At 47.8% G+C, this 25,766-nt stretch overlaps 1 protein-coding gene across 13 annotated transcripts in view; it reads left to right on the top strand.

The window, feature by feature from the left end:
• The window catches only part of CADM1 (cell adhesion molecule 1), a 318,560-nt gene extending 293,495 nt beyond the window's left edge, over positions 1-25,065 (top strand). For 8 of the 13 annotated variants that reach the window (XM_048512900.1, XM_048512897.1, XM_048512894.1 and 5 more), the window contains 2 exons: positions 20,044-20,175; positions 21,863-25,065. In XM_048512900.1, the coding sequence (XP_048368857.1) occupies positions 20,044-20,175; positions 21,863-21,981 (251 nt within the window). In that variant the 3' untranslated portion in view covers positions 21,982-25,065. Of the gene's footprint in view, positions 1-4,235; positions 4,290-20,043; positions 20,176-21,862 lie in introns of all 13 variants that reach the window. The other 5 variants (XM_048512892.1, XM_048512889.1, XM_048512895.1 and 2 more) reach the window with 1 other exon arrangement.
• Positions 25,066-25,766: the final 701 nt, after the last annotated feature.

Raw genomic sequence — 25,766 nt, 5'->3', positions numbered from 1 at the left:
GGGCGGGGTAGGGTGTGTGGCTGTTGCCGCCTTGCCCTGGATGTCAGCTTCTCAGGGTCATCCGGCTCCCTCGCATATGGCAGAAGGTGCTCCATTGGAGGGACCTTTGGTCTGGTGCACCAAGGCTGCTCTGGCATTTTTCTGATGCTATTTCCGGTCATCTGATCATTGTTTTGACAGGAGGTTTACTGTGAACATGTGGCATGCAGCTGGCCCTTTATGGAGCAGACCAAAGGAAGAGCTCTGGAGTTGCTTTGAGGCCGTGGCTGCCCTTGTCTTGCAAGCCGCACTGGTGAATCCTGACAATAAGGCAGCGGAATTCCTGTTCTCAGCCTTTTTACACAGCTGATGATTTCCAGGTCCCGGGCAAGAATTCTAGGCCCTGAAGAACTTTTGCTTTCCCCACTTTGGCAATCCAAAATGGTCCCACTTTGCCGTGGCTTAAATATGTTTACACAGAGAGTGAATTTCCAAATTTGTACTGTAATTTCGACCTCCTTTTCTCAGATACCACTCAGTCTTGTTCAGAAGTCCACACCTTCTCTAGGAAGTGAACAAGCTGATGTATGGATGACCTGATAAATCCATTGTGTACAAGTTGGGAGGAATATTTTTGATACTTAGTTTTGCTTTCTAAGAAAGATACGTTGCTGTTCTGAAAACCCATTTGCGAAACCATGCAGTTAGGTGTGGTACCAGTTCCATTCTAGCATAATCAGTTAGCTGCAAGTCTTTGGGTAATTTGTGCTCAAACCCGGGAGAGTCTTCAGATCCATGTGACAGAACAGCTGTATACCGTAGGTACGTTAATTCTCTCCTTATCCAGAAAAAAATGCAAGAGAATGTGAATGCTGTCCCATCAAAAAAGAGGGAGCCTTTTAACAGTATCAAGCAGAAAACGACGAGAAAGCTCAAGGCATGATTTTTTGGCACATGACGTTGCCTCCTGACAATTTCTAGTGCAGCTCGGTGACATTTTCATGTCTGTCACTTGCTGATAGAACTAGAACAGTTGGCCTGTTAAGTTTCCTTGGGGGGGGAAGATAAAATATTCTTTGCTGTGCAAAAAAAAAATGCAATTTGGCCCTTTTTACTTGTAAGAAAACAAATGTTTCCTTAAGTAAATGAAGGAAGCACCTTGAAAAGACACCATTTAGGAGGCTAAAAATAGGACATTTAGAATAACTGTATTTCAGTCCTGTGCATGATGGGTAGCTCTAGAGCAGGGATGTCCAACTCTGGTTCTTCAGATGTTCATGGATTACAGCTCCCATCAGCCCCTGCTGGCATGACCAATTGGCCATGCCAGCAGGGGCTGATGGGAGTTGTCAGAAGTGGTTTGTCACTGCCGGCCTGTGTGGATCAACCCTGGAATTCCTTGATGCTCTCCCAGTCAAGTACTAACTAGACCAATTGGCCATGCCAGCAGGCGCTGATGGGAATTGTACTCCATGAACATCTGAAGTGCCAGAGTTGAACACCTCTGCTCTAGAGACATCTGTAATGGCCCGTTTCTGGAAGGGTTCTGCAGCATATAATGGGAGCAGTAGATTTCACTTTCATAGTTTCATAGTGATGAGCCAGGTGCAGACTTCCAGTGCTCATTCTCCATTTGCAAACCAGAAGGAAGACGAGATTCACCCCATAATGTGTGTCTAAAGTGCCATCAAATCTCAGCTGACCTATGGTGACCCCAGAAGGGACTTTCAAGGCAAGAGACATTCAGAGGTGGTTTGTCACTACCGGCCTCTGCGGATCAACCCTGGAATTCCTTGATGCTCTCCCAGTCAAGTACTAACTTGGGCTGACTTTGCTTAGCTCACCCACACTCATCCAAAAATGTGCTGTGCTCTGATGATGACAGAGTCATCCCATCCAGAAGCAACCTCGTGTTCATGTCAGAGGGACTTGCCCCCGAAAGATTCCCAGCATCTCATGGAGAAACTTTATGGTGAGGTTCATGCATGCCCCACCTTGGAGATACCTACAATCAGATGCTTTCACACTTATACTGAAGCAAATAATTGTGTAACAACAAAAACAAGCTTATTATTTATTATTTATGGAATGGGGACACAACTAGCCAAGTTACTTGGATGGTCGCCTCAGTGGAGGACACAACTGTTATCACTAGAGACTGATGAGGGTTCATAGAAAAGCTTGTCCAAGCAGCCAACCTGATGGTGGTTGGTTCACCTCTGAATAGCAACATCTCTGCACTCAAGTATCCCAGAAGCTGGTGTTTCCAGCCTGCTCTTAGTTTAGTACCGTTTATCCCTAGCCAAGGTGTTTGGCAGCCGCAGCCCAAGTTCCGCTCCATGGAAGTTCTGACTTTTCTTTTTTCATCCTCAAAAGGTGTGTTTTGATTGGTGCTGTCTTCTTCCTGTTCTTGGATGATGATGATCTTGGCCCCAGGAAGTCTTTGCTTTGGTCAGCTTTCAGGGCAATGTCAGGGGGTCCCGTTGGGTTGCTCCTCTCGGTGCAGAAGGAGAAGTTGGATGAAAGATTTTCTTGACTCATGACTTCCTTTCCGCCATCAGGACCCACAGGGTGGCTTGGCATGAAGAGAAAAAGCAGACAATAAAAACATCAGCCGAATTTCAATCCCTAGTAAAAACGGCTGCATATCAGTTGCCCACCTCAGTACCTCTGTTGCAACTCTTCCTGAATTCCCTGTGAACACCATCAGTAGCCCTCTGCGGACACCTCGCCCATGTGGGCCATGAGAACATGAGCATGCTACCCTCCCTCCACACACAGCTAATGTCCAGAGGGCAAGGCCATACACATGCCCTCTCCGTAATCGGCAGGGTGTGGATGGCTCAGGAATGGTGCCGGGGTCGGAGCCTGTGTGCTCAAGCCATCTCTCTAGATCAGTGGTGGTGAACCTTTGGCACTCCAGATGTTATGGACTACAATTCCCATCAGCCCCTGCCAGCATGGCCGATTGGCCATGCTGGCAGGGGCTGATGGGAACTGTAGTCCATAACATCTGGAGTGTCAAAGGTTTGCCACCACTGCTCTAGGTTGTCTGCACAAGGCTGGCATGGAGGCCAAGTGGCCCGCTTTCCTTGGGCTCTGCAGTCCAGATGTTTCAGCATCTCAGCTGGGCACACAACAAAGCCCAATAGTGCCCCTGTGGATCGTTTCTGCCCCTCTTGGAGAGAGCCTGTTTTCCATGTTGCTCTCGACTTCTAACAAAACAAAGCAGCTCCTGGCTGAGCAGAGAGGAGCCGTGGGTGGAGGCTTTCAACTGGCCTGCCCAAACCGCCCTTCTCCCTGCAAGAGCAAAAATATGGACCTCAGGCTGACTTTTACCCTGTGCAGGCAAAACAGCTGCCATTTCCACAGCCCATCCTTTGAGGGCTCTTTCTTGCAGCCTTTGAGGCTGCTTCTAGGATAAATGTTGTGGGTGGGGGGCAGGCATGGGATTCTGCTTGTCTTGCTTGGCCCTTGAGGCTCTCTAATCTCCCAAGTTGCAGGGATCTCCTTTTAGCCTTTGGCTAAGAAATTTTAAAAAACGATTTATATCTCTACCAAAAACTTTTTTTTTTGTTTCACAAGGAGGCGGCTGTGAAATCTAGAGGGTTGTTTTGTTTTGATTTGATTGAGGTTTCAGGAAGCGGTTTTATCAGCTTTGAGGTGACTTTCCCAGAAACAGATTGCTTTTGGGATTTTTCTAAGACCTTCCCTATCAGATTTTTTTCCCCCTCCGTGAAAATGCAACACACAGTCTCCATGTATTGTTCCTGTAGTTTTGAAAAGTGCAATCCAATCTCTCTCTGCACTGATAACAGGCAATCTTAGCTGGCATTGGCCAGGGATTTAAATTTACACCGAAACCTAGAATACAGTTTTACCTCTTAGGTTATATACCATTGACAAAGAATTGTTTCCCAAAGTGTCTTGGTGTTTTTAACAATAAATGTTTTTGTTGGGAGAGGGGGGCTGCATGCAGATGCGAATGAGTGATTTTGAATGTTCTCCATGTTTGATGTGTTTGCCGTGGTGCAGACCGAGAAGTCTTCGGCAGCCAATTGGTTGTTTGAAAAAGGGGCCAAAAAAAGTTCCTTGATTGGGGAACCTCTCTTTGCAAGTTCCTCTGAGTGCAATCTTTGCCAGACAGCCGCCGGCTGGTTCTTTTTCTGAGAAATTCTTTCTCATTTCTGAAGTGTTTTGTTTTTCTTGTTCCTTGAGGAGCACAAAGAAAAATGAGTCTGTTTTTTGCTTGTAAGGCTTTACTCAGTTGCCCAATTCTGCCGAGGAGCTGGACTATGCGGACCTTTCAGGTAAGGGGCCGGCCTTCAGGTGAAGCCAATCTGGCAGCTCAGTCTGTGGGTTTGCTCTCCACCTTGTTTGCATCCTGGCTGTGTGTTTCTGTGCGCTTCTGTGTTTTTCTATACTTCACAACTGCTCCATGACAGCAGAGCAGGTAATCAGCTGCAAAGGCCCACCCCTGGGAGCATCTCCCCCCCGCCCCCCGGGTTTCCCTCTTCCCGTATCAATGCAGGTTTTTACCAGGTGGCACACCACCCCAGAAAAGGGGATGGGTGGGAGGCAGAGGGCTGTCAATGCTCTTCTCAGGCTGTCAGGTAATTGCAGTGGAAATAATACTTTTTTATCCTAGTCAGAGAATGGTTCCAACAGCATCTTGTTACTTGTGTAAACCACAGGAGGATGCTGGGTTTGCGTGGCAGCGGCGGGGCAGCTTGGCTGGGAGGCTGGGGCTGCCGGTGGTGGGCGCGGCAGAGTCATGGCTATCATGCACACCAGACGCTTCCGCGCTGCCTGCTTTCCACAGGAGGCTGGACGTGTGACACACCAGTAGCTCCTTCTCCCATGGTCATGTTTCTTTGATCATCATCACATTTGTAGCCTGTATGTCTCTCTCCACTCCCTCCAGGATTGCATTCAAGGGGCTTTCCCCATTTTGGCTTCACAGCACTCTGGGAGGTGGGAGATGCTGCGTCTGAGGCAGAAGGGCTGGGAGGGATTGGGACCGTCTTGTCACGTCTCTCTTTTTTTTGCCATCAAGTTGCAGCAGGCTTATGGTGACCCTGGAGGGTTTTCAAGTCAAGAGATGAATTGGAGGGGGGGGGGTGGCCATTGGTCATTGACTGCATCTGGACTTCCTTGATGGTCTCCCACACAAGTACTAATCAAGGCCAAATCTGCTTAACTTCTGAGAGAGCAGTCGGGGGCCCCAGGGGCCTCCATCTTTAGTGCAGTACATTTTCCACCTTCATACAGGATTGATCCAGTACACTAAAATGAAACTTCAATCACCCCACACCAGCAGTTGGCACAATGAACAATACGGCGCAGCAGTCATGACACAGGTGACTTCATTTGGCCAACGGGGTCTTCATGTGAGATGTGTGTTGTACAAGGTTGGAAACTATTACTGGAGCGTGGGGGAGTGTATGCAATTGAACTTCTAGGGTGGCTGAATAGCCCACCGTTATACCCAGTAGAAAATGTACCGCAGGTTGAGTGCTTGAATTAAAGCTTGGTTCACACACTACCACCAGGAAGGATTTACTTGAGTGGCTGGGGGAGGGGCTTTGGCTCAATATCTTTACTTGGCATTCAGAAGGTCCCAAGTTCAGTCCCCGGCATCTCCAGTTAAAATGGCCAGGCAGTAGATGATGGGAAAAACCTGTTCCTGAGACCTGGAGAGATGCTGCCAGTCTCGAGTAGACAGTTCTGATCTTGATAGACTTGATGCAGCACAAGCCAGCTTCATCGTGTCGTGTGAACGCCCATCCTGTGACACCAGACTACATATCCAGTTTCTGATTGGCTTGAAGGTTGTCATGAAAAGTTTTCCGTGGCCTGTCACAATGTTCCAGAAGGATCTATCCCTCTCATCCCGTTCCTGATGTCCTTGCCTGCCACTCCAACAAGCCTCTGAGCTCTAGTGCTGCTCTGGGCATCCTACATTAGTGTTGGTTTTCTGCTGTTTTGAGCAGAACCGAGCAGCTGCAGCTGTTAGACATACGGTCACATTGAAGATATGCTAGCGAGGCCCTTCCACACGAGCCCCTTTGAAATGGATTGGTCTTGCACACAGATATGGCCTCGCCATTCACAATTCCCTTGCACTGGAATTAGGTTGGCTTAGTTGGGCTGATTGTGACAACCGCTGGCTTTTTCTGAACTTTTTGACACCATCAAGCGTCACGGCAAAAAGACCTCATATCTGGAAGGATGTGGACAGCGTGGAGCAAGTTCAGAGGACAGCAAGGAGGGTGATCAGGGGTCTGGAGAGTAAACCCTAAGAGGAAGGCTGAGGAATGTGGGAATGTTTAGTCAGGAGAAGAAGTTGAGGGGGGACATGGTGGCTCTCTTGAAGTATTTGAAGGGCTGTCACTGTTATGGCTCAGCCTGGTCTGACTGGGAGGAAGACTCAGATGGAGAAGAGGGGACACTTGTGGTTCCAGACTCCCAGGCACTCCCTGTAAACACAGGGCCTGAGCAGTCAGTAATTCCTGCCGGACCAGCTCCAGAGGCTCAGGCAGAGCATTCAGGCTGGGATCCACAGCCAGGTCCAAGCTCAGAGATTCCCCAGCCAGGGTCTAGCTCTGAGGCTCTTCAGCCTCTTGATACTAAGCCAGAGGGGCCCCTCCCCCCTTGTCTCCAGAGCCCCAGGAGCAACACAGGAGAAGACTGTGTGCTAGTTTACAGCAAAGGTAGTGAGCTCCCTTTCACTGGCAGTCTCCAAACAGCAGCTGGACAAACACTTGTCTGGGGTGCTCTCGGCTGACCCTGCATTGAGCAGGGGGTCGGACCAGATGGCCTCTGCGGCCCCTTCCAGTTCTGTGGTTCTATCATTGGGGTTTGGCTGAAGAGAGCTGTGGCCCGTCTCTCACTCCCTCCCTCCCTTTGTCCAGCAGCTTTGCAGGTATCCTCATCTGTGCCCAAGTGAAACAATTGCAGTTGCATTAATTCGGCGTGTTCCTGCCAGGCGTTTCCCATTGTCAAGACTTTGCCCCAGATACAAATGTTGTTGAACACGGTGCAATCAAAAGGGACCCGTGTAGTCTTTCCGTGTAGTTTGATTAACTAATCAAAAACTGATTAGCACCTTTGTTCACAGGGGATGCTGATTAATCAATTACTATTGATTGTAAGCAAGGCTTTGTTCTCGGGCAAAGAGATGTCTGCAGGAGCAGCCAATAAAAATTGAGCACCTGTCATAGTGATTAAATTTATTAAAACAAAATACATTATTTTTTATGAAGCTATCTTGAAATGGGTCACTGAAGGGGAACATATTGATTGAGGAGCGATGAGCTCCTTGAATTTCACTCGCTTAAATTAGAGACCAAATTCAGTTATAATACAAGACAAACAGGTTAACACCGGCTTTAAATAGCCCATCAATAAATTAGAATAGGTGTAGTACACTTAATGCCAGGCTGGGCTAATGAATAATATTATCAGTTCCTGGTGCTTTCCGGTCCCCATGTCAACCTCTCTGGGTTATTATGGATAAACAAAGCATGTATTTCACAGGAGAGGACAGCAGCCCTGTGAAAGCAGTTTTTTAAAGCTGTTGGCCAGGTCTGGAAATCATCTCAAGATCTTCTGGGCCAGCTTTATGTGACTGGCTTTTTTAATATGTTCCCCCGAGCCCTTTGCTTCTGCATTCATTGTAAAGGGTATTGTACCAGGTTCCCATGATAGTATTCGAAAAATGAATCTAGAAGGGGGCTTTTAAAGGTTATTTCTTACATCGCACACTTTTTCATCCAGAGAGCCCAGAGCATTTCCCATCACTCTGTCTTCCTCTGCTAGGTGCTTCTAGGGCACTAATGAGAGCAGTACCTAAAGGAATTAGAGGAGGAGGAAGCAAGTAAGAAGACCAACTAGTTGTAGAACTCTCTGATGTCAAGAGTTCTCACTGGTTGTTGCAAGCAGTAGAAAGAAACTGCCGCGTCTATTATCAACATTTTCGGTTGTATTTTAGCATCCTGAAAATGTCAAATTGCATCGATCAGCACTCAACCAAATAGGGACTTTGCCAGAGATGTGGTTTTCTCTGCAGGCAGTACAGAACGATGACGGATATTGTTCTTAAATTATCTTGAAGGAGATGTTTTGGTGAGGTCAGGATGGCTGTGCTAAGCAGATGCTAGTGATTTGTAAAGAGGAGACAGTTTGAGTGGGGCTTTCCTTCCTGCCCGTGGGTGGTTACAGGCTAATTCTGTATTGATACAGCCATTAATATTTGTTGCCCTCTGCCAATAATGGAATTACTGTTGCCCAGAGGGGACCGCCTCTGCCAAAGTTTGAGATCCCCTTACAATATCACAGAGTTCGAGCATGAATACCAAACACAGTTGCAGACTCTCACTACATCTCACATGAAAGTTTGATGCAGGGAAAAGGAAATGGCCATAGTTTTAAAAAATGCATATCCTTTTGGAAATATTTAAAGTTTGTTAGGAGAGAGTCTTAAATCTGAATGCGTGAAAATTAACAGCCAGGCTGGGCTTGTGCAAGAGATATCCATCAGACTTCTGTTTTTATTGCTCAAAGGCTCAGAGGAAAAACTTCTGCTCTGCCAGAGTGTGGCCTCTCCCACCCCCCTTGCCCAAACAGAGTGTTTTAATACCTTGGTCTACATAACTTAGCAAAAAATAGTTAAACAAGGAAGAGGGAAACAAGGCTCTGTGGAACAGAAGTGTTAAATCACTGCAATAAACCACCCTGTGCTCAGCGCTCCTTAAGTACTTTGCTTCTATGGTGCCCCAGGTATTAAGCAGCATCAGCTGTGCAGTATTGAGCACCGTGCTGCCGGAGCTGTTGAGCCCTGAGGAGTGTGGTTGTGGAATTGGAGTGCCGAAGGAAGGCTTTGGCTAAAGAGTCCTGTCCGACAAGGGCAATACCCCCATCCTCGTGCTACTTCCAGGGCTAAAAATGCCAGCACCTGAGCAAGGACTTCGGGGGCTTTTGGCTTTCACTTGCAAAGGGCAGAAATGTGCAGAAGCATGAAGAGTTTCTCTGGTCTCTTTCTGTCCCACCCTGACTCTCTCCCCGAGATCTTGGCCAGGACATTTATTGATTTATTTTGTTTTCTTGATGAATAATCCACCTCTCTCACTGAGGCTCCAGACAGATTACTTATTGCAAGTCAATGCTGTCAGTGGGGTGAGATCTCTGATAAGAATGTAAGTGGAGCCATGCTGGATCAGAGCAAAAGCCTGCCTGGAAGCAGCAGGGTTGGAGCAGCATGCTCCTGACCACATTCCCCAGCAACTGATTTAAAGAGGCCTGCTGTCCCTGGTATTTTATTTATTTCTGTAAAGGTATATCCCACCCATCACCAAAGTCCCTAGAGATGTAATGCAATGGAACAGGACTGGAATTACTGAAATCTGAAACAAAGCATTTGTATGTGTGAAGTGCTGACAAGACATAGAAGACTTCCAAGGCGAGTGAGAAGCAGAGGTGGTTTGCCATTGCCTTCCTCTGCAGAGCCTTCCTTGGTGGTTTCCCATCCAAGCACTGACCCTGCTCAGCTTCCAAGATCTGATGAGGTCAGGCGATGACAAGTCTCCTTCCCGCCCAAAACGAAGTTTACACTTTGAGAATATCCTGCCCTTGTACTAGCTCAGGATAGCAGCCGTCAGTATTTTCCTAGCCTGTTTGTAAGGATGGCTCAGTTTTTAGGTCTTGGGATGTTAAGAAGTTGTGTACAAAAAAACGACAGCTTACTGGAAAATGACTTTTTTAAATACAGCAGCAATCCCAGGCCTGGCTGGGATCTCTGATTGTATGAAGGAGGGGTCATGTTTGCTCATGGAGAATTTGACCATCTTCCTTATGGTTCTGGAGTTCATGGCCCTTCTACCACTAGAAAGGAATGCAGTTAAATTAATTCTTCTAAAGCTAGACCCAGCCAGGCAGAACCATCATCTTCGAACTACGGGGGCTGAGAGAGACAGACAGAGAGAGAGAGAGAGAGAGAGAGAGAGAGAGATTCAACTGAATGCTGGAGTCCATTCAGTTGAAGCTGTCCCCCACCCCTTTCCCAAGTCCACATTAAGAACATAAGAACAAGCCAGCTGGATCAGACCAGAGTCCATCTAGTCCAGCTCTCTGCTACTCACAGTGGCCCATCAGGTGCCTTTGGGAGCTCACATGCAGGATGTGAACGCAATGGCCTTCTGTGGCTGTTGCTCCCGAGCACCTGGACTGTTAAGGCATTTGCAATCTCAGATCAAAGAGGATCAAGATTGGTAGCCATAAATCGACTTCTCCTCCATAAATCTGTCCAAGCCCCTTTTAAAGCTATCCAGGTGAGTGGCCATCACCACCTCCTGTTCAGTTTCATTCAGTTTTTACCAAATCACCACCCCTACTTCAGATATCCCCATCCCGTTTTTCTTTGTCACTTTGTGGGTTCTCTTTTTTTGTTGCCTTCTGGCAGGAAAAAAAACTAGAATGCAAAGTATTTTTGTGCTGGTGTCATCAAGCTTTGCCCATGACACACTTTTTTTTTCTCGTTCTGCTCTTTTAGTTTAAATATACATATTTTTCACTCTACTGGAGCACTGGTGCAAAAAGTAGAAATGAAAAATGTATACACAGGAAGGAAAGTGGTTTCTTTTGGGGAAACTGAAATGTACCTTCTCCTCTGAAGATGTGCTGGAAGGTTCTTCTTGCCCCTGTGCTGCAGCAGAGTAAAAGAATACGTGTGTGTAGAGAGAGGGGAAAAGGGCATTCAGTTTGCTATTTATGTATAGATGCTGCCCTATTTGAGTGCTAATCAAAGAATTTTACACACATTTTTTTTAAAAAAAACCATACCCAAAAAGAAATGGTTTGTCTTCCAGTGTATCTTTTTCATTCTATTCTCAAGGGCTCCAGCAAAGTCAAAAATAATTTAAAAACTAAAAATAAGGCCCTACTTCAGTAGGAAAGAAAGAGAAAACCATCTTTCTTTGAATGCTCCTTTTCTCCGTGGTGACAATTTAGTGTAACGATGTCATAAGAACATAAGAACAAGCCAGCTGGATCAGACCAAAGTCCATCTAGTCCAGCTCTCTGCTACTCGCAGTGGCCCACCAGGTGCCTTTGGGAGCTCACATGTAGGATGTGAACGCGATGGCCTTCTGCGGCTGTTGCTCCTGATCACCTGGTCTGTTAAGGCATTTGCAATCTCAGATCAAGGAGGATCGAGATTGGTAGCCATAAATCGACTTCTCCTCCATAAATCTGTCCAAGCCCCTTTTAAAGCTATCCAGGTTAGTGGCCATCACCACCTCCTGTGGCAGCATATTCCAAACACCAATCACACGTTGCATGAAGAAGTGTTTCCTTTTATTAGTTCTAATTCTTCCCCCCAGCATTTTCAATGTATGCCCCCTGGTTCTAGTATTGTGAGAAAGAGAGAAAAAATTATCTCTGTCAACATTTTCTACCCCATGCATAATTTTGTGTAGACTTCAATCATATCCCCCCTCAGCCGCCTCCTCTCCAAACTAAAGAGTCCCAAACGCTGCAGCCTCTCCTCATAGGGAAGGTGCTCCAGTCCCTCAATCATCCTTGTTGCCCTTCTCTGCACTTTTTCTATCTCCTCAACATCCTTTTTGAGATGCAGTGACCAGAACTGGACACAGTACTCCAAGTGCGGTCGCACCACTGCTTTATATAAGGGCATGACAGTCTTTGCAGTTTTATTCTCAATTCCTTTCCTAATGATCCCCAGCATAGAGTTTGCCTTTTTCACAGCTGCCATGCATTGAGTTGACATTCCCATGGAACTATCAACTAAGACGCCTAAATCCCTTTCCTGGTCTGTGACTGATAGCACTGACCCCTGTAGCGTGTATGTGAAGTTTGGATTTTTTGCCCCTATGTGCATCACTTTACATTTTGTTACATTGAACTGCATGTCCTTTCTATCTGTTGGAATCCGATCATTGTTACTTACAGTGCAAATTCTGGCAGTATCAGTCCAGTGTGGGTAAATGTTCCAGTAATACAGAACATCAAACTCTAGCAGAGAAAGATGTCTTAAACATATCTGCTTAATACCAGAGGGTTCAAAAAGCTGACATTTGGTCTCTCATTTGGAGTGACCTTGACGTTCCGAATGTTGTTGTATGTCAAGTCTGTGCCTCATGGTGTGTCGGTCTGGATTGTTTCCTTTCTCCTTTTGCTTGTTGTTTCGGGCTTATTTGGAACAATATGGCGGCTCTGATGGAGGGAAGATAGATAAATGTGGTGCCTTTGAGCCAAGAGTTTGCAAATGTTATTGCAATGAGCCAAACTCGATAAAGCAATTTCCCTATCTCTCAAACCATGACAGAGAAGTAAAATCTAATTTTCCCTGGACAAAGTCTCAGAGGGCAGCCATGTGGAGTCCAATAGAACAGCTAGAGTTGACTCCAGTAGCACTTCAGAGACTAACAGGATAAACTTTTTGAGAGTCAAAAGTTCTGACGAAAGGGGTTAGGACCCTATAAAGCTACACCCTATTTTCTCTAACGTGCTTCTGGATTCAAATGTAGCTTTTTTTTCTGGGCACAGAGACCTCTTGCTTTCCGTGCTCGCAGGCCGCAGGGGCCTCCGACAGCGCGATGCCGAGACATTGCTGTGCAGATTTACTTTCCTCAGTCGCAACCACCGGAGCCTCAAGCGCCAGTTGGGAGCCCCAGTTGGCTTTGCTGCTTTGCTGTTCCTGGTCCACCTTCAGGAGACTCCTTGGAGCGCAGGCCTGCCTGTTCCAGCATACATTAACATCTTAATGGAAAGGGGGTGCGTGTATATATGTTTGCCGCTCTCTTTGACAAGAAGGAATTAAATGTCAGAAGGATTTGTAGCATCTGTAATTGAATTGGTGCTGAGAAAAGCAAATCGTAAGGAAGAATAGCACATGAGGATTACGAAAGAACATGGTGGGTTCCCCCCCCCCTTTCCTGCCATCTAGGTTGTCCCTCTTCAGGGGTGGGTCTGTGATTCCACCTCTCCCCCTGCCCCCTTTCTCCTGTTTAATCAGAGATGATGCTAACTGAAACAACAGTTTCCAGCTCATCTCTATTTTTATGGTCAAATATTAGTTTCTAAAGCCACGTCCGGCTTTTGACCAGCGAAGGATTTTGAATTTGCATCCACTTGGGAGGAGTCATGGCCTGTTCTTTTATGCTTTGACAGTTCTCTCAGTTTGCTGTACAATCTCATATCCATGTTTACAACCAGCTGTAAATCTTGCGTGCACAAGCTTTGTGTATGCTGAGAAGGTACTGGGCCACCCGGACGCCCTCTTGCCTGCCTCTGTTTTGTGCTGCCGGAGTTGGCCTTCACACATGTCTCTAAGAGCATTTCTTCAGCTGGGTGTGTGGACTGTAAGCTTGAAACTGCCCACTCAGTAAGCAGATGCATCTCCATTGCAACTGGGGGGGGGGGGGATGCATTTATTTTATTTTTTTGCTTTTGCAGGACTTCGAAGGAAAAGAGTCATGTAAAGAAGTGGAAATGCCTGATCTAATACCTTGTGACACTTTCAGATTAAAAATAATTGATTTGCTTCCTCAACAGCTAAAAATAGCAAGACTCATTCTAAAACTGCATCCCCACCACAGACCATCAGCTGGTTCCGTGGTGGCTTCGCTTTAACTGTTGGGAAACCACTCGAGAGTTAGAAGTCCAAACTAATTTTGCCATTTTCCATTCAAAAAGGCAACCAGCAATCTAAATTGCATGCATAAAATATCCCTTCGGCTCGCCTTTTCTGTGCAAAGAGGGCTCTCAACCAAAGTGCCCCTGGGAATTGCCAAAGGTGAAGCAAAGGCAGGTGGAAGCCGTGGGATGGATGCAGAACTGCCCCTCCAGAATCCAGGGTCCCATTTCCCAGTGCCCCAGGAGGGAGGGGGGAGAGGCAACATCTGTAACTATTCAGGCCCCATGAGAGACTAGCACAGGGGCCTGCAACCTGCGGCTCTCCAGATGTTTATGAACTACAATTCCCATCAGCCCCTGCCAACATGGCCAATTGGCCATGCTGGCAGGGACTGATGGGAATTGGTAGTTCATGAATATTTGGAGAACTGCAGGTTGCAGACCTCTGGACTAGCAGGTTGATCTTGCCCCAAGTTACTCCACTCTTAGATTGAAGCAACTCTGTGTAGGAGACGGCATTTTTGGCTTCTGTGCATTGTTATCCACTAAATTAAACATGGCTTGGAACAGGTTTTTGCTTCTGTGTTATTGTTGAGGATGCTTCCAAAATTCTCCTCCTCTGAAGTACGCCAGGCACTCTGGAGTTCAGAACTACATGTTCTCATTTTCAAAGAACCCATTAAAAAACCCCTGCATTGTTCCAGGTTTTTCTCTCCAAATTGTGTGCATGTTGTGTTGTTTGCTAAAGTGTTCTGTTTGCGTCTATTCCCCTCTGTTACTTGTGTGCAGGGTAGGGAATGGGAAAACACGGCCAATGAGCTTGTCTAATATCTAGCGTTGTGCTTCAGGGAGAATAAGGCTTTTGCAAGAGTCTGAGGTGTGTGTTGGTGAAATCGCACCGGAATTTCAATTCGGCAGGACGTACCATTAGAAGAGAAATTTGAGGGAAGGGTGAGCTCGACCCCCATTCAGGACTGCAGTGATCTGGAATTCAGGATAGAATCTGGGGGTTTGTGTCACGCAGATAAATGTCACGCAGGGGTCTGCAACCTGCAGCTCTCCAGATGTCCATGGACTACAAATCCCATCAGCCCCTGCCAGCACGGCCAATTGGCCATGCTGGCACTGGAGAGCCGCAGGTTACAGATCCCTAAGGAATTCCCACAAGCAAGTGGCAGGAGATGCTCAGCGACCTCTCCATGCTTTCATGAGCGCAAGAAAAAAGCAAGAGAATATTTTATTGTTCTTATTTTTTAAAAAAAATGCTCATACCCCTCCTTTGAGTCAGCGTGGTGTAATGGTTAAGAGTGGTGGACTCTAATCTGGAGAACCTGGTTTGATTCCTTACACCTCCACATGAGTGGTGAACTCTTATGAACTGGATTTGTTTCCCTACTCCTACACATGAGGTCTGCTGGGTGACCTTGGGCTACTCCCAGTTCTCAGAAGTCTCTCAGCCCCAACTACCTCAAAAGATGTCTGTTGTGGGAAGGAGAAGGAAAGGAGTTTGTAAGCCAGCTTGAGTCTCCTTACAGGAGAGAAAACAGGTATAAATCCAAACTCCTCTTCCTCTTCTTTCCTCGTGGTCAAGGGAACTTGCAATAATAGTTTAAACGCCTTCTCAGTTAAAACCAAAACAAAATAATAACCCCCAAATCCTTGGCCACCTCTTGAAAGTTGCCTGGCAACCCCAGCCCCCCCCCCCCCAAAGCCCTGGCCAACAGGCAGGCTTCCAAGGAGGTCCCCCACCCACCCAGTGGCAAAGCTGCAACGGGGTGGGAGTAGGGGCGTCACGCCCTGAATGTCACATGGGGGCAGAAAATCGCCTCCAGGCCCCCCTCCCCAGGGCGGGGGGCGCATGGAGGCAGGTTGTACCCTCTCCCTCCATCCCTGCCCCCCTCCAGTCTCTGCAGGGAGTCCATTTTACAGGCCCAAAGCCATAACTGAAAAGGCCCAAGTTCTGTGCAGTAGGTTCTGTAGTTGGCACACGGGGACATATGGAAAGAGACTGTCCTTCAAATATGGCTGCCCAGTTCAGGCAGGTGGAAGGGTCTCTGGTCCCTTGGGCCTGCCATTAGTCTTCCAGGGTGCAGAGCTCTTCAAATGACCCATAGCTTGAGAGGTGCAAAGGTCCCAAAGGAGGAGCAGCTTTTCTGAGATGGTCCCCAGGTGAACTTGATCTGTCGGCTGCAGTGCAGAATCGAGCCCTCATGCTGCTAGTTCCCACCTGATGCAGCTCAAGTTGGTTGATATTACCAACATCTACCGTGTTTCCCCGAATATAAGACAGTGTCTTATATTAATTTTTGCTCCCAAAGATGCGCTATGTCTTATTTTCAGGGGATGTCTTATTTTTCTGTGTTCTGTTCGTCGGGCATGCTTCCAAACAAAAACTTTGCTACGTCTTACTTTTGGGGGATGCCTTATATTTCGCACTTCATCAAAACCTCTACTACATCTTATTTTCCGGGGATGTCTTATATTCGGGGAAACAGGGTATGCAGAGATTTAGCAGCTAAAAAGGAGACGCCATTCTTCTCGTTCGACAGATCTAATAGAAACATGCATCTCTTATCCTCTAGATGAGAATGTGGGGGGAGTTGCTCGGCTGACTCCGTGGGCGTGGCACTCAGCAGCTGGCAAGCACAGAGCATCCTCGGCACGGCACAGTTAATTTTTTTTAATTAACACGTATAACTGGAAGACAGGATACTTAGCCATGCACAAAACAAAATAAACTCGAAGCATTCCCGGTGCAAAATAATTAAGAAGATGAGTAAAGATCCCAGTGGAAGGAATCACGTTTAATAAGCGTGGCTGTCCCAGAGTGCGTGTGGGGAGCCGTGCGCCGGCATCTCCTGGAAGAACGGCCCAGAGAAGGAGCTGTCCGCTGCCTTCGCTGCGAATGGACTACAGCTGGGCAGAGCAGAGCCCGCGAGTGGCTTGAATGGAGCATTTCCGTTCCAGGGGTGCGGCCCGGCTCTTTAGCTGCTCTCAGCCATTGACATGCCAGTACGTGCCCCTTGTAGCGGTTCCTGAGGGTGTCCCTCTTGCCCACCCTGTTGGCCCTCTCTGTGCCCATCCGTGGTGGGCCACCCTGACAAAAAAGTTTGCTATCTGTCCAGGCAGTGACCCGAGAGCCCATCATCGTTTCCCCAGAACCACAAAAGATCTTCCTTTGACGACTTCTGTCTATTCTGCAGAGACTCTTTAAACAGCTAGGAAGGTTTGCAGGAGACAAGATCGTTTTCTGTTTCAGCCCACAGACCCATCCCAAAAGCGGGGTTTCCTGGTTGGCCTGTCAGGGGTGGTTTGATAAATTGTAATCTAGCTTTGTAGATATGCCCTTCCCTCTCCTGTACATGCCGGGTAGCCCAGCTGTTTGCCATGGGGTCTAAAGAGAACCTCCATAGTCAGAGGCTTACTGAATATGGAGCCTCTCAGTGCCAGGAGGAGACCACAGGGGAAGACCTCGGCCTCTATGCCTTGTTGTTGGCTCTCCAGAAGAACCGGTTGGACAGTGTGTGAAGGAGGAGGCTAGACTTGATGGACCGCCACTAGTCTGATCCAGCAGGGCTCTTCTGATCTTCACATTTCTACCAGCATGTTTTAGTGAGTGTTCTTGAAAGTCCACAGGAGGCAAGTCCTCCAAGACACAACCCAAAATCCGGCTTGGATTCTAGATTTGACGAGTATGCTGGAGGTTTACCTTTTGGCTTTGCCAGCGCCCTCCCGGTAGCATCTAGCCAATATTCCAGTTGGAAACGGTCACCTCACAGAAGGATTATATTCCTTTAATAAGGTGACCAGCCATCCCGTTTTTGGCGGGACACTGACGCTTTTCCGCAATGTGTCCCGGCTGGGCCCCAAGCGGGTTTTGTGGTAATAGTCCCGACAGGGCAATGCGCCCTAAGTGCCATCGCGCGCCTGTAAGCGCTGTCAAAGCGACTGCCTTCTGGGGCACTTCCCTGTTTCCTGACTGGGGAGCGCCGCAAAAGGCAGTGTGCTCCTGCGGCCGCGCACGCGCGCGCCCCGCATTACAGGAGTAAAAATCTGGTCACCTTATCCTTTGACTGACTCTCAGCACTGTCTTTTTGCCTTCCTGAGGCTTCTCATCTGCCTGTCAGGAAGCATAGAGAAATCAGCTGGGAAGGGTGACCCCAGGGAGGGATCTGAGGCAAGGGATGTTCTGAGGTGGTTTGCCCGTGTATCGAGGCTGAGCCTTTTGGGAGGTCACCCGCTCAAGTACTAACTCAGGCCAGCCTTGCTGGGTTTATGAGATCTGGTGAGATCAAGTGAGATTGGGTCATCCAGGGCAGGGCAAAGACTATCTTGTAGGTATCTCTGTCCACGCGTGTAAAGTGCCAACTTACTTTCCCAAGCAAGAGACAAGTAGACATGGTTTGCCGTTGCCTTCCTGCACAGCAACCCTGGCTTTCCTCATCGGCCTCCCACCCAAGTGCCAACCAGGGCCGACCTTCCTTGGCTGCTGAGATCTGGCCAGGTTAAACTAGCCTACCTGCCATTTATCAGGAAATGGTTTCCACTCCAACCCTGTCCTCAATTGATTCTTTTCAGCTGCCCACCCAGCAAATGTTGGTTAAATGGGGAGGGGGTTGGGGGGGGTTAGCTTGAAAGAGAGATTTTGCAGCTGAGCACCACTTCTACCCCCCCTTCTGTGTGCTGCAATCCTGCCAAGCCTTGTTTCTATACTTAGTGGCTCTGCCCTGCCTCCGTGGGTCCTGTACTGTGGCCAGGAAGGTTGTGAGACACCCCCATAGGGGGAGGGTCTTGTGCCCGTTGACGGCCCTGTGGTTTGTCCTCATGTGAACCTGGATTTTGCTCTTATTTTCCTAAAAGGTGGTGGCAGTGCAGCAGCAGCAGGAGGAGACAGGGAAACCGCTGAAGGACTCTTCTCCTAATTGAAACTGTTTTTTAATTAAACTGCATTTTACAGTCCTCTTGGTCACGCGTTATTTACTTACATCCTTTGGTGCTTAATCTTGCAACAGAATTGGAAATATCAATAGAAAGCATAAATCCGGAGCGCCGGCTGAAAGCCGCGTCCCGGGCTTCGCCTCCGAAGAGCACCATTACGTTTAGCTGTCACGGATCTGTACACTTGATCGATAAACTTCAAATATTATTAGAGGTGGAGGCTTGGGAGATTGGCTCTGTTCTTGGGAGAGAGATGGAGATAAATCTTTTTTAAAAATTGACTGGAATTTGCACACTTGCTCTTCCTAGTGAAACGCATTTCTCTTAGGTGTCCGGGTAGCTGCAGGGGTTGGGGCGGGGGAGGGGGGGGCAGATTTATTGGCCGTGTGCTTCTTGTAGTGAAAGATTTAAATGGTAAATCCTTCACATATGACTTCACAAATCATGTAAAGTTAAAAGAATTTTACCGTTTCTGTTGCTGCTGTGCTTAAATTGTAAGGGATGGCCAGTAAATCATTTTAATGGAGGTGTCACACTTGAACTCAATAAAAGCTGGGGGGGGAGGGGGAGGCAGAGTATCAAGAATGGCTTGGCTTCTATTCCAAAATGTTAATGTATTAATCAACGGGAGAATAATTGTTTTTTTTTTACTACATTAAAAATCTTGGTTGCCGTGAGAATTGCAGGGAGGGCCGAGGCAGCCGCCTGCTTAAATTAAAATTGTTTACATTGCTATAAATTCATTTTACGCAACCATCCCTCTTTCTGGGTTAATTCTGGTGTTGTCCCCCAGCCAAGTCAGTCATTCCTCCGAACAAAAGCCACTCCAAAGAGGCGGGAGGTGGGGAGAGAGGCCCAGAAAAGCAAATAACTGCCATGGCAGGTAGAATGGGTGAAGCCGTCCCCCGGAAGCGGCATGCAGTGGTCGCTGCCTTCTCGTCACAGTGGGGTTCGGGGTGGGGAGGGCGGGTGGAGCGGGGAGGGAGCTCCCTTGCAGAATGTGCCAGGTTATATTTTGACCTTTTTGTGAATGAGATCCCTTAGTGACTTGGGTGTTGTGTGCGTTCACATTTCTGTGTTCTTTTCCTGTTACTTGAAATGAATGAGACGAGTGGCTCATTGTGTCTTCATTTTAGGGCTCTGTCCTGGGAACATTTCTCTTCCAACTGGTACTGCATCCTGACCCTCCCTCTCCTCCCCCTCACCCCCCCCTCCCCGGTCAGTCAGTTTGCCCACCCACCCACCCACCCACACACACACACACACACAATCCCAATCCCAGTCTGTCCCAGTGTGTTGGGTCCCATACCAATGGGTAGAGCCAACCAGCTCTGCTGCTTCCTTGCCTGAACTGCCTTGCCTGGGTGGGCCACTCTTTAACCCTTTTGCCCCCAAGGGGCGAAGGGAGGGGGTTCCAGCTCGTGGCTGGTCAGAGTGGCTGGGAATCATGTTGCTGTGTGATCTTCCATGCAGATTCTCGAGCGGGGGAAGAGAGCGCTATCACAGCAGTGGACCACGCCGTGATCGGTGGTGTCGTGGCCGTGGTAGTCTTCGCGATGCTCTGTCTTCTTATCATTTTGGGACGATACTTTGCAAGACACAAAGGTAAATCTGGGGAGAGTTTGGCTGCAGTGATCCTTTGCCCACGAGTGGTGGGGCGGGGGTGGGGGGCATTTGCCATTTTGGCTTTTTGCAGCCTGTTTTCATTATTCACAGCTTCAGAAAAACAAGCAAAAAAGATTGCTAGGGTGTTGTGGGTTTTCCGGGTTGTATGGCCGTGTTCCAGTAGCATTTTCTCCTGACGCTTCGCCTGCAACTGTGGCTGGCAACAGGGTCTGAAATGTAATAAGGGAATCTGATTATTCATCTATCAAAAGATCCCTTAAAGTTACACACACTGTTGAACAAAGGAAAATTTTAATCTCCAAGGCAAGGGTTAGTTTGTAGAGGAGACATCTTTTACTAAGGAGAGTATTGTTTTCTGTATGAGAGTTTCTAGTTAATAATGCTTGAAAGGGAACAGACAAGGGTAAATGATCGCTCTCAACTCTATTTTGTGTTTGAAAACGAATAGCCTTCATATGTAGCCTTGCCGAGACTAAAATATACTTATTGACACTAGCACTAACAGGCCCAAGAGCAGCAGTGGCGTAGTGGGTAAGAGCAGGTGTACTCTAATCTGGAGGAACCGGGTTTGATTCCCCGCTCTGCCACTGGAGCTGTGGAGGCTTATCCGGAAAATTCAGGTTAGCCTGTGCACTCCAACACATGCCAGATGGGTGACCTTGGGCTAGTCACAGTTCTTCTGAGCTCTCTCAGCCCCACCTACCTCACAGGGTGTTTGCAGGGGAAAGAGAAAGGAGCTTGTGGCCCCTTCCGCCTCCTACAGGAGAGGGCGCGGGGACCTTTGGGCTAGCCCAGCTCCTTCTGAGCTCTCTCAGCCCCACCTACCTCACAGGGTGTTTGTTGTGAGGGGGAAAGAGAAAGGAGTTTGTAAGCCCCTTCAAGTCTCCTACAGGAGAGAAAGGGGGGATATAAATCCAGCCCTTCTTCTTCTTCAATATAAGTAAAGGCCCCTTTGGTTAAATCACAATCTGTTCCATTCACAAATGAGATGCTAAGATCTAGACCAGTGATGGCAAACCTTTTTGAGACCAAGTGCCCAAATTGCAACCCAAAACCCACCCAAATTGCAACCCAAAACCCACAACCCACAAAGTGCCAACATGGCAATTTAACCTGAATACTGAGGTTTTAGTTTAGAAAAAACAGTTGGCTCCAAGGCGTGTGTTACTCTGGAGTAAGCTTGGTGGTAGTCGGTGGCTTTGCTTTGAAGCAACTGTGCAACTCTTCCAACGGGTGAATCACGACTCAGAAGTAAGCCCCATTGCCAGCAACCAAGCTTACTCCCAGGTAAAGGATTGCACTTTAGTTCTTCGCATGAAAATCAGTGGGATTTAACAATGCTTAACAGTGCTTAACAGGGTTACCTACACTGCTTCCCCAAAAGTAGGTCTTAAGTTTAATGCTAATAATCGAGCCCAGTGGCCCAGGCCAGCCTAGATGGGGGGGGGGGATCTGTTTGCGGGTGCCCACAGAGAGGGCTCTGAGTGCCACCTCTGGCACCCATGCCATAGGTTCACCACCACTGATCTAGACTGAGACTTATTAGAAATAGGCCTCCATCACTGCATATTTTATCTTGGTCCTGGTTTCCTTGGGGCTGCTGAAGCCCCCTTGGGAATCAGCAGGACTGGGCCTCACAGAGCTTCTGTTGCCGCTTCGGTTCCAGGCACATACTTCACTCACGAAGCCAAAGGAGCTGACGATGCGGCCGACGCAGACACAGCAATCATCAATGCCGAGGGAGGCCAGAACAACTCGGAAGAGAAGAAGGAGTACTTCATCTAGATCCACCTTGGTTCCCATGAGGTGTCCAACTGCGGACAGTCACTGGCCCCACGTGTAGAAGACCAAGACAGTGATGTTGGAAGTTGCTACCAGCTTACGGCATTTTGCTTTTGTCTCTGTCTTTTTCTTTCTTTTCTTTTCCCTTCCAGTGCTGTTTTATTTTATTTTTGGGATGGACTGATGGATGGATGGATGGAGAAATGTGTGGGACTGTGTGCGAGTCCAGGAATTCCCATGTGAAAGTGTTCTTTGTAAAGTACACTCTGCTGTTCGACACCTCAATTTATTTGGGTTTTTAATTCTCTGGCGAAGTCCGACTTGGATTTAGTTTAGTTCCATCATTTGCAGAAAATTCTGTGCCTTGTTTTATTTCTTGTTTCATGGGGAGGGGGGTGGGGAGCAGAGGGAATCCTGTTGGGGTTTTTATTTTTTCTTTCTAGCCTCTCTTGGAATTGCCTGCTGGGATCCCTTGCAAATAGATTTTTTTTGGTTCGTTTTTTTTTTTAAAAAAAACACTCCTAGGTTGTTTTTATGTTGTTGTTGCTGTTTGAAATTATGTCATCAAAGGAGAACCAGCACACTGTAGATTTCACCCTTTGGAATTCAGTGTGTCCATCATCCATTTGACTCCCTTGTCACGAAACCTTTTGGACAAACAGACTTTTCAAGGGGGGTGGTTTGCGGCTGCAGCAAAAACAAGATCGTCTTCTGGAACGCTGAAAACGCTTCCCACCAAGAGTCGCGGCCCTGCCTGGTTATCTGCAAGCCAAGTGCGGCCCGAGGAAATGGAGCCTGTCTGATCGGCGTCTGCAAACTCCAGTAAGCAGCCCACGCCCCTCGTCCTCTCTGGGCAGGAGCTGTTCTGGAAGGGATATTTGTGGGCTTGGTCCCTAAACAACCCTGACAGACGAGGGCTGCTCATTTCATGCAAGTAGGCAAATTTGAATCCTCCCAGGAGGGGCGGGGCGGGCTCAGAAGTTCTGCTCTAATTATTTCTGTTCCAAACGATCCCATCAACGGCTCCCAATTGGCCTGGCATCTCTGCAATTTCCTGGAAACAGAAGAGAAAAAAAACACCACCTTTGTGACGTGGACGGACTGTGAATGAGCCAAATCCTCAGTTTTGTGTCTTGCTTTAGCCTGTCTTCTCGGTTGTTGTTTTGCTAAAGAGGGGGAGGCGTGATGATTGCATCCTGTAAGGGCGGTGCGTTGCCATGCTGAGCCTCCGACTGGAGACTGTGCGCAGCAGCGCTTTCGTTCTTTTGGGTCTGGCTTGACAAAAGGCAGGAGGGGAGAGACGAAAAGCAGAGATTGTGTTCATTCTGGACCGCCCTGCATCTCCCTTCCGGAAAAGTCAGGGCAGAAGCGTGGACATCAGCAGAGAGGTTTTTCTCCTACTCTAACCCCAGTTGTCTCTTAAATGTCGATCACATCTGTGAGTCTTTCTTTTCCCTGAGCATACACTTCCTGGCACTGGTTTTGACCTCCTCCCTCACCCTTAGGAGCCATCTGCCAACAGCAGCCATGCTGAAGAGATGCTGACAACAAGCTTACCTTGGGAACAGTGGCTGCCGCAAGCTGGGCTTTCCCGGGCAGGGGGGCAAGGGAGGGGTCCCTCACTTCCCAAGGAGCACGTGGCACTGTGAGGGAGGGGCCTGCTGGTTCCACGCCTTGAGCAGCAGCAGAGTCATGAAGAAGAGTCACGATCAAGCTGCAGGGGACAGTTTCCGGGGGACTCTGGCCACCACCTCGCAGGGAAATGCATTGAGGAGCAGCGAAGGATTCCGGTGGATTTTTACAGCTGCGTGTTGCATACTTGCAAAGATTTATTTAAGGGACGGAAGTATCTAAATGTCAGCATTTTGTTCATTTGTTTAAAAGGCTTTTTCAGGATTTTTTTTGGGGGGGGCAGAACCATATAGGCACTACCTTTCCAGTGAACTTATGTGGTACACAAAACAGTCATGTGTTTTATACACCATTTTGCTTCCCCCTCCCCCTCCCATGAACACATGAAGCTGCCTTATACCGAAACAAACCCGTGGTCCGTCAGGGTCAGTGCTGGCGACTCAGACTGGCAGCCGCTCTCCGGGGCTTCGAGCGGAGGTCTTTGCCATCACCTCTTGCCTGAGCCTTTTAACTGGAGATGCCGGGGGTTGAACCGGGGGACTTCTGTGCGTCAAGCAGATGCTCCACCACTGAGTTTCTACCGCAGCCACTCTGACCCTGAAAAAGATAACCTATCCCCATTGTCCGCTTTTCCCTGCTCCGACAGCATTTAGCCACACAGCCTCGTTTCTCATCCTTCTACACTACTTGAGACAACAGACAAATCATCCCAGGGGGGTCAGGGAAGCTACTGAAAGTTGCGGGGGGGCGCGGGGGGAGCTCTTTTTCTACGCCTTGATCACAGAACTGGCATCCTGTTTTCTGAGCAACTCATCTTTGTTTTGACAAGTGTACAGTCGTGCCGTGTTCCCAATGTAACTTTGACTTAATGATGTTGACATGTCTCAGGTTCATGTGTTTTGATTGGTGTTTTCCGTCTCAGGTAGATCTCAAAACTTTTGGCCCCGCACGTGGAGGAAAAAAAAAAGAACACAACAAGCAACCACAACAGGAAAATAAGGATTTTAGTTGTATATCAGTTAAAGGCTTTTTGGGGGGGTTTGTTTCTGCAAGTATACGGTGCACTGTTTGAAATGTAATGTTAAGTATTGATTTGTACAGGTCTAGATGCAAGGGTTTTGTTAGAAGTGGAGAAAGAACAAACTTGTTTCATGTGGTTATTGTGGCTTGTTTTCGTTTTGTTTTTAAACAAAGAAAAGAGCATTGGCAAGAAAAAATGAAGGCTGCAGGACTGATGCCAAATAAGCTTGTTCTTTACTGACCTTTTTACTTTTGCCCCCTTAGACCGGTTCCCTTTAAGGTGTCCATGGATGACGTTGCAGTGTAAGAAAAATGCATATCCATATCTTCCCATTCACATTTTGTATTGGTTCATGTATACCATTTTTACAAAGAAAAAGAAGTACTATAAAGTATCTGTCTTCTTAATAAAAACAAATTAATGTTACAAAACTATTTCCCAGTCTCAATGGTCACTCTTTTGGGGTTTCAAATGCTGCAACTTGCAGAAAAGGCTTGGCGTTGGAGGCCTCCAGAAGAAATCCAGAAACCTGTTTCCAGAGATCCAGAAGTTTCCTACCCTCCCCCACCCCACCCCTCCCCACAACCCCTCACCTAGAGTACTGTGTTCAATTCTGGGCACCGCAATTTAAGAAGGATATTGACAAGCTGGAACGGGTCCAGAGGGGGGCAACCAAAATGGTAAAAGGGCTGGAATCCATGCCCTACGAAGAGAGACCAAGGCCCCTTCCGCACACGCAAAATAATGCGTTTTCAAACCACTTTCACAACTGTTTGCAAGTGGATTTTGCTATTCTGCACAGCTTCAAAAAGCACTGAAAGCAGTTTGAAAGTGCATTATTCTGCATGTGCGGAATGAGCCTTAGGGAGCTGGGGATGTTTAGACTGGAGAAGCGAAGGTTAAGGAGCTATGTTTAGATATTTGAAGGGATGTCATGTTGGTGAGGGAGCTAGCTTGTTTCCTGCTGCTCCAGAGACTAAGACCGGGAGTGATGGGTTCAAGATGAAGGAAAAGAGATTCCACCTAGACATCAGGAAAAACTTCCTGACTGTGAGGGCTGTTTGGCAGTGGAATTCAGTGCTTCGTAGATTGATGGAGTCTCCTCCTTTGGAGGTTTTTAAACAGAGGCTGGATG

Source organism: Sphaerodactylus townsendi, linkage group LG12 (genome assembly GCF_021028975.2).
Source record: "Sphaerodactylus townsendi isolate TG3544 linkage group LG12, MPM_Stown_v2.3, whole genome shotgun sequence".
NCBI classification, from domain to species: Eukaryota; Metazoa; Chordata; class Lepidosauria; order Squamata; family Sphaerodactylidae; genus Sphaerodactylus; species Sphaerodactylus townsendi.
Note: the sequence above shows the minus strand (reverse complement) of the source record. Positions and strands in the feature narration are given on the sequence as shown.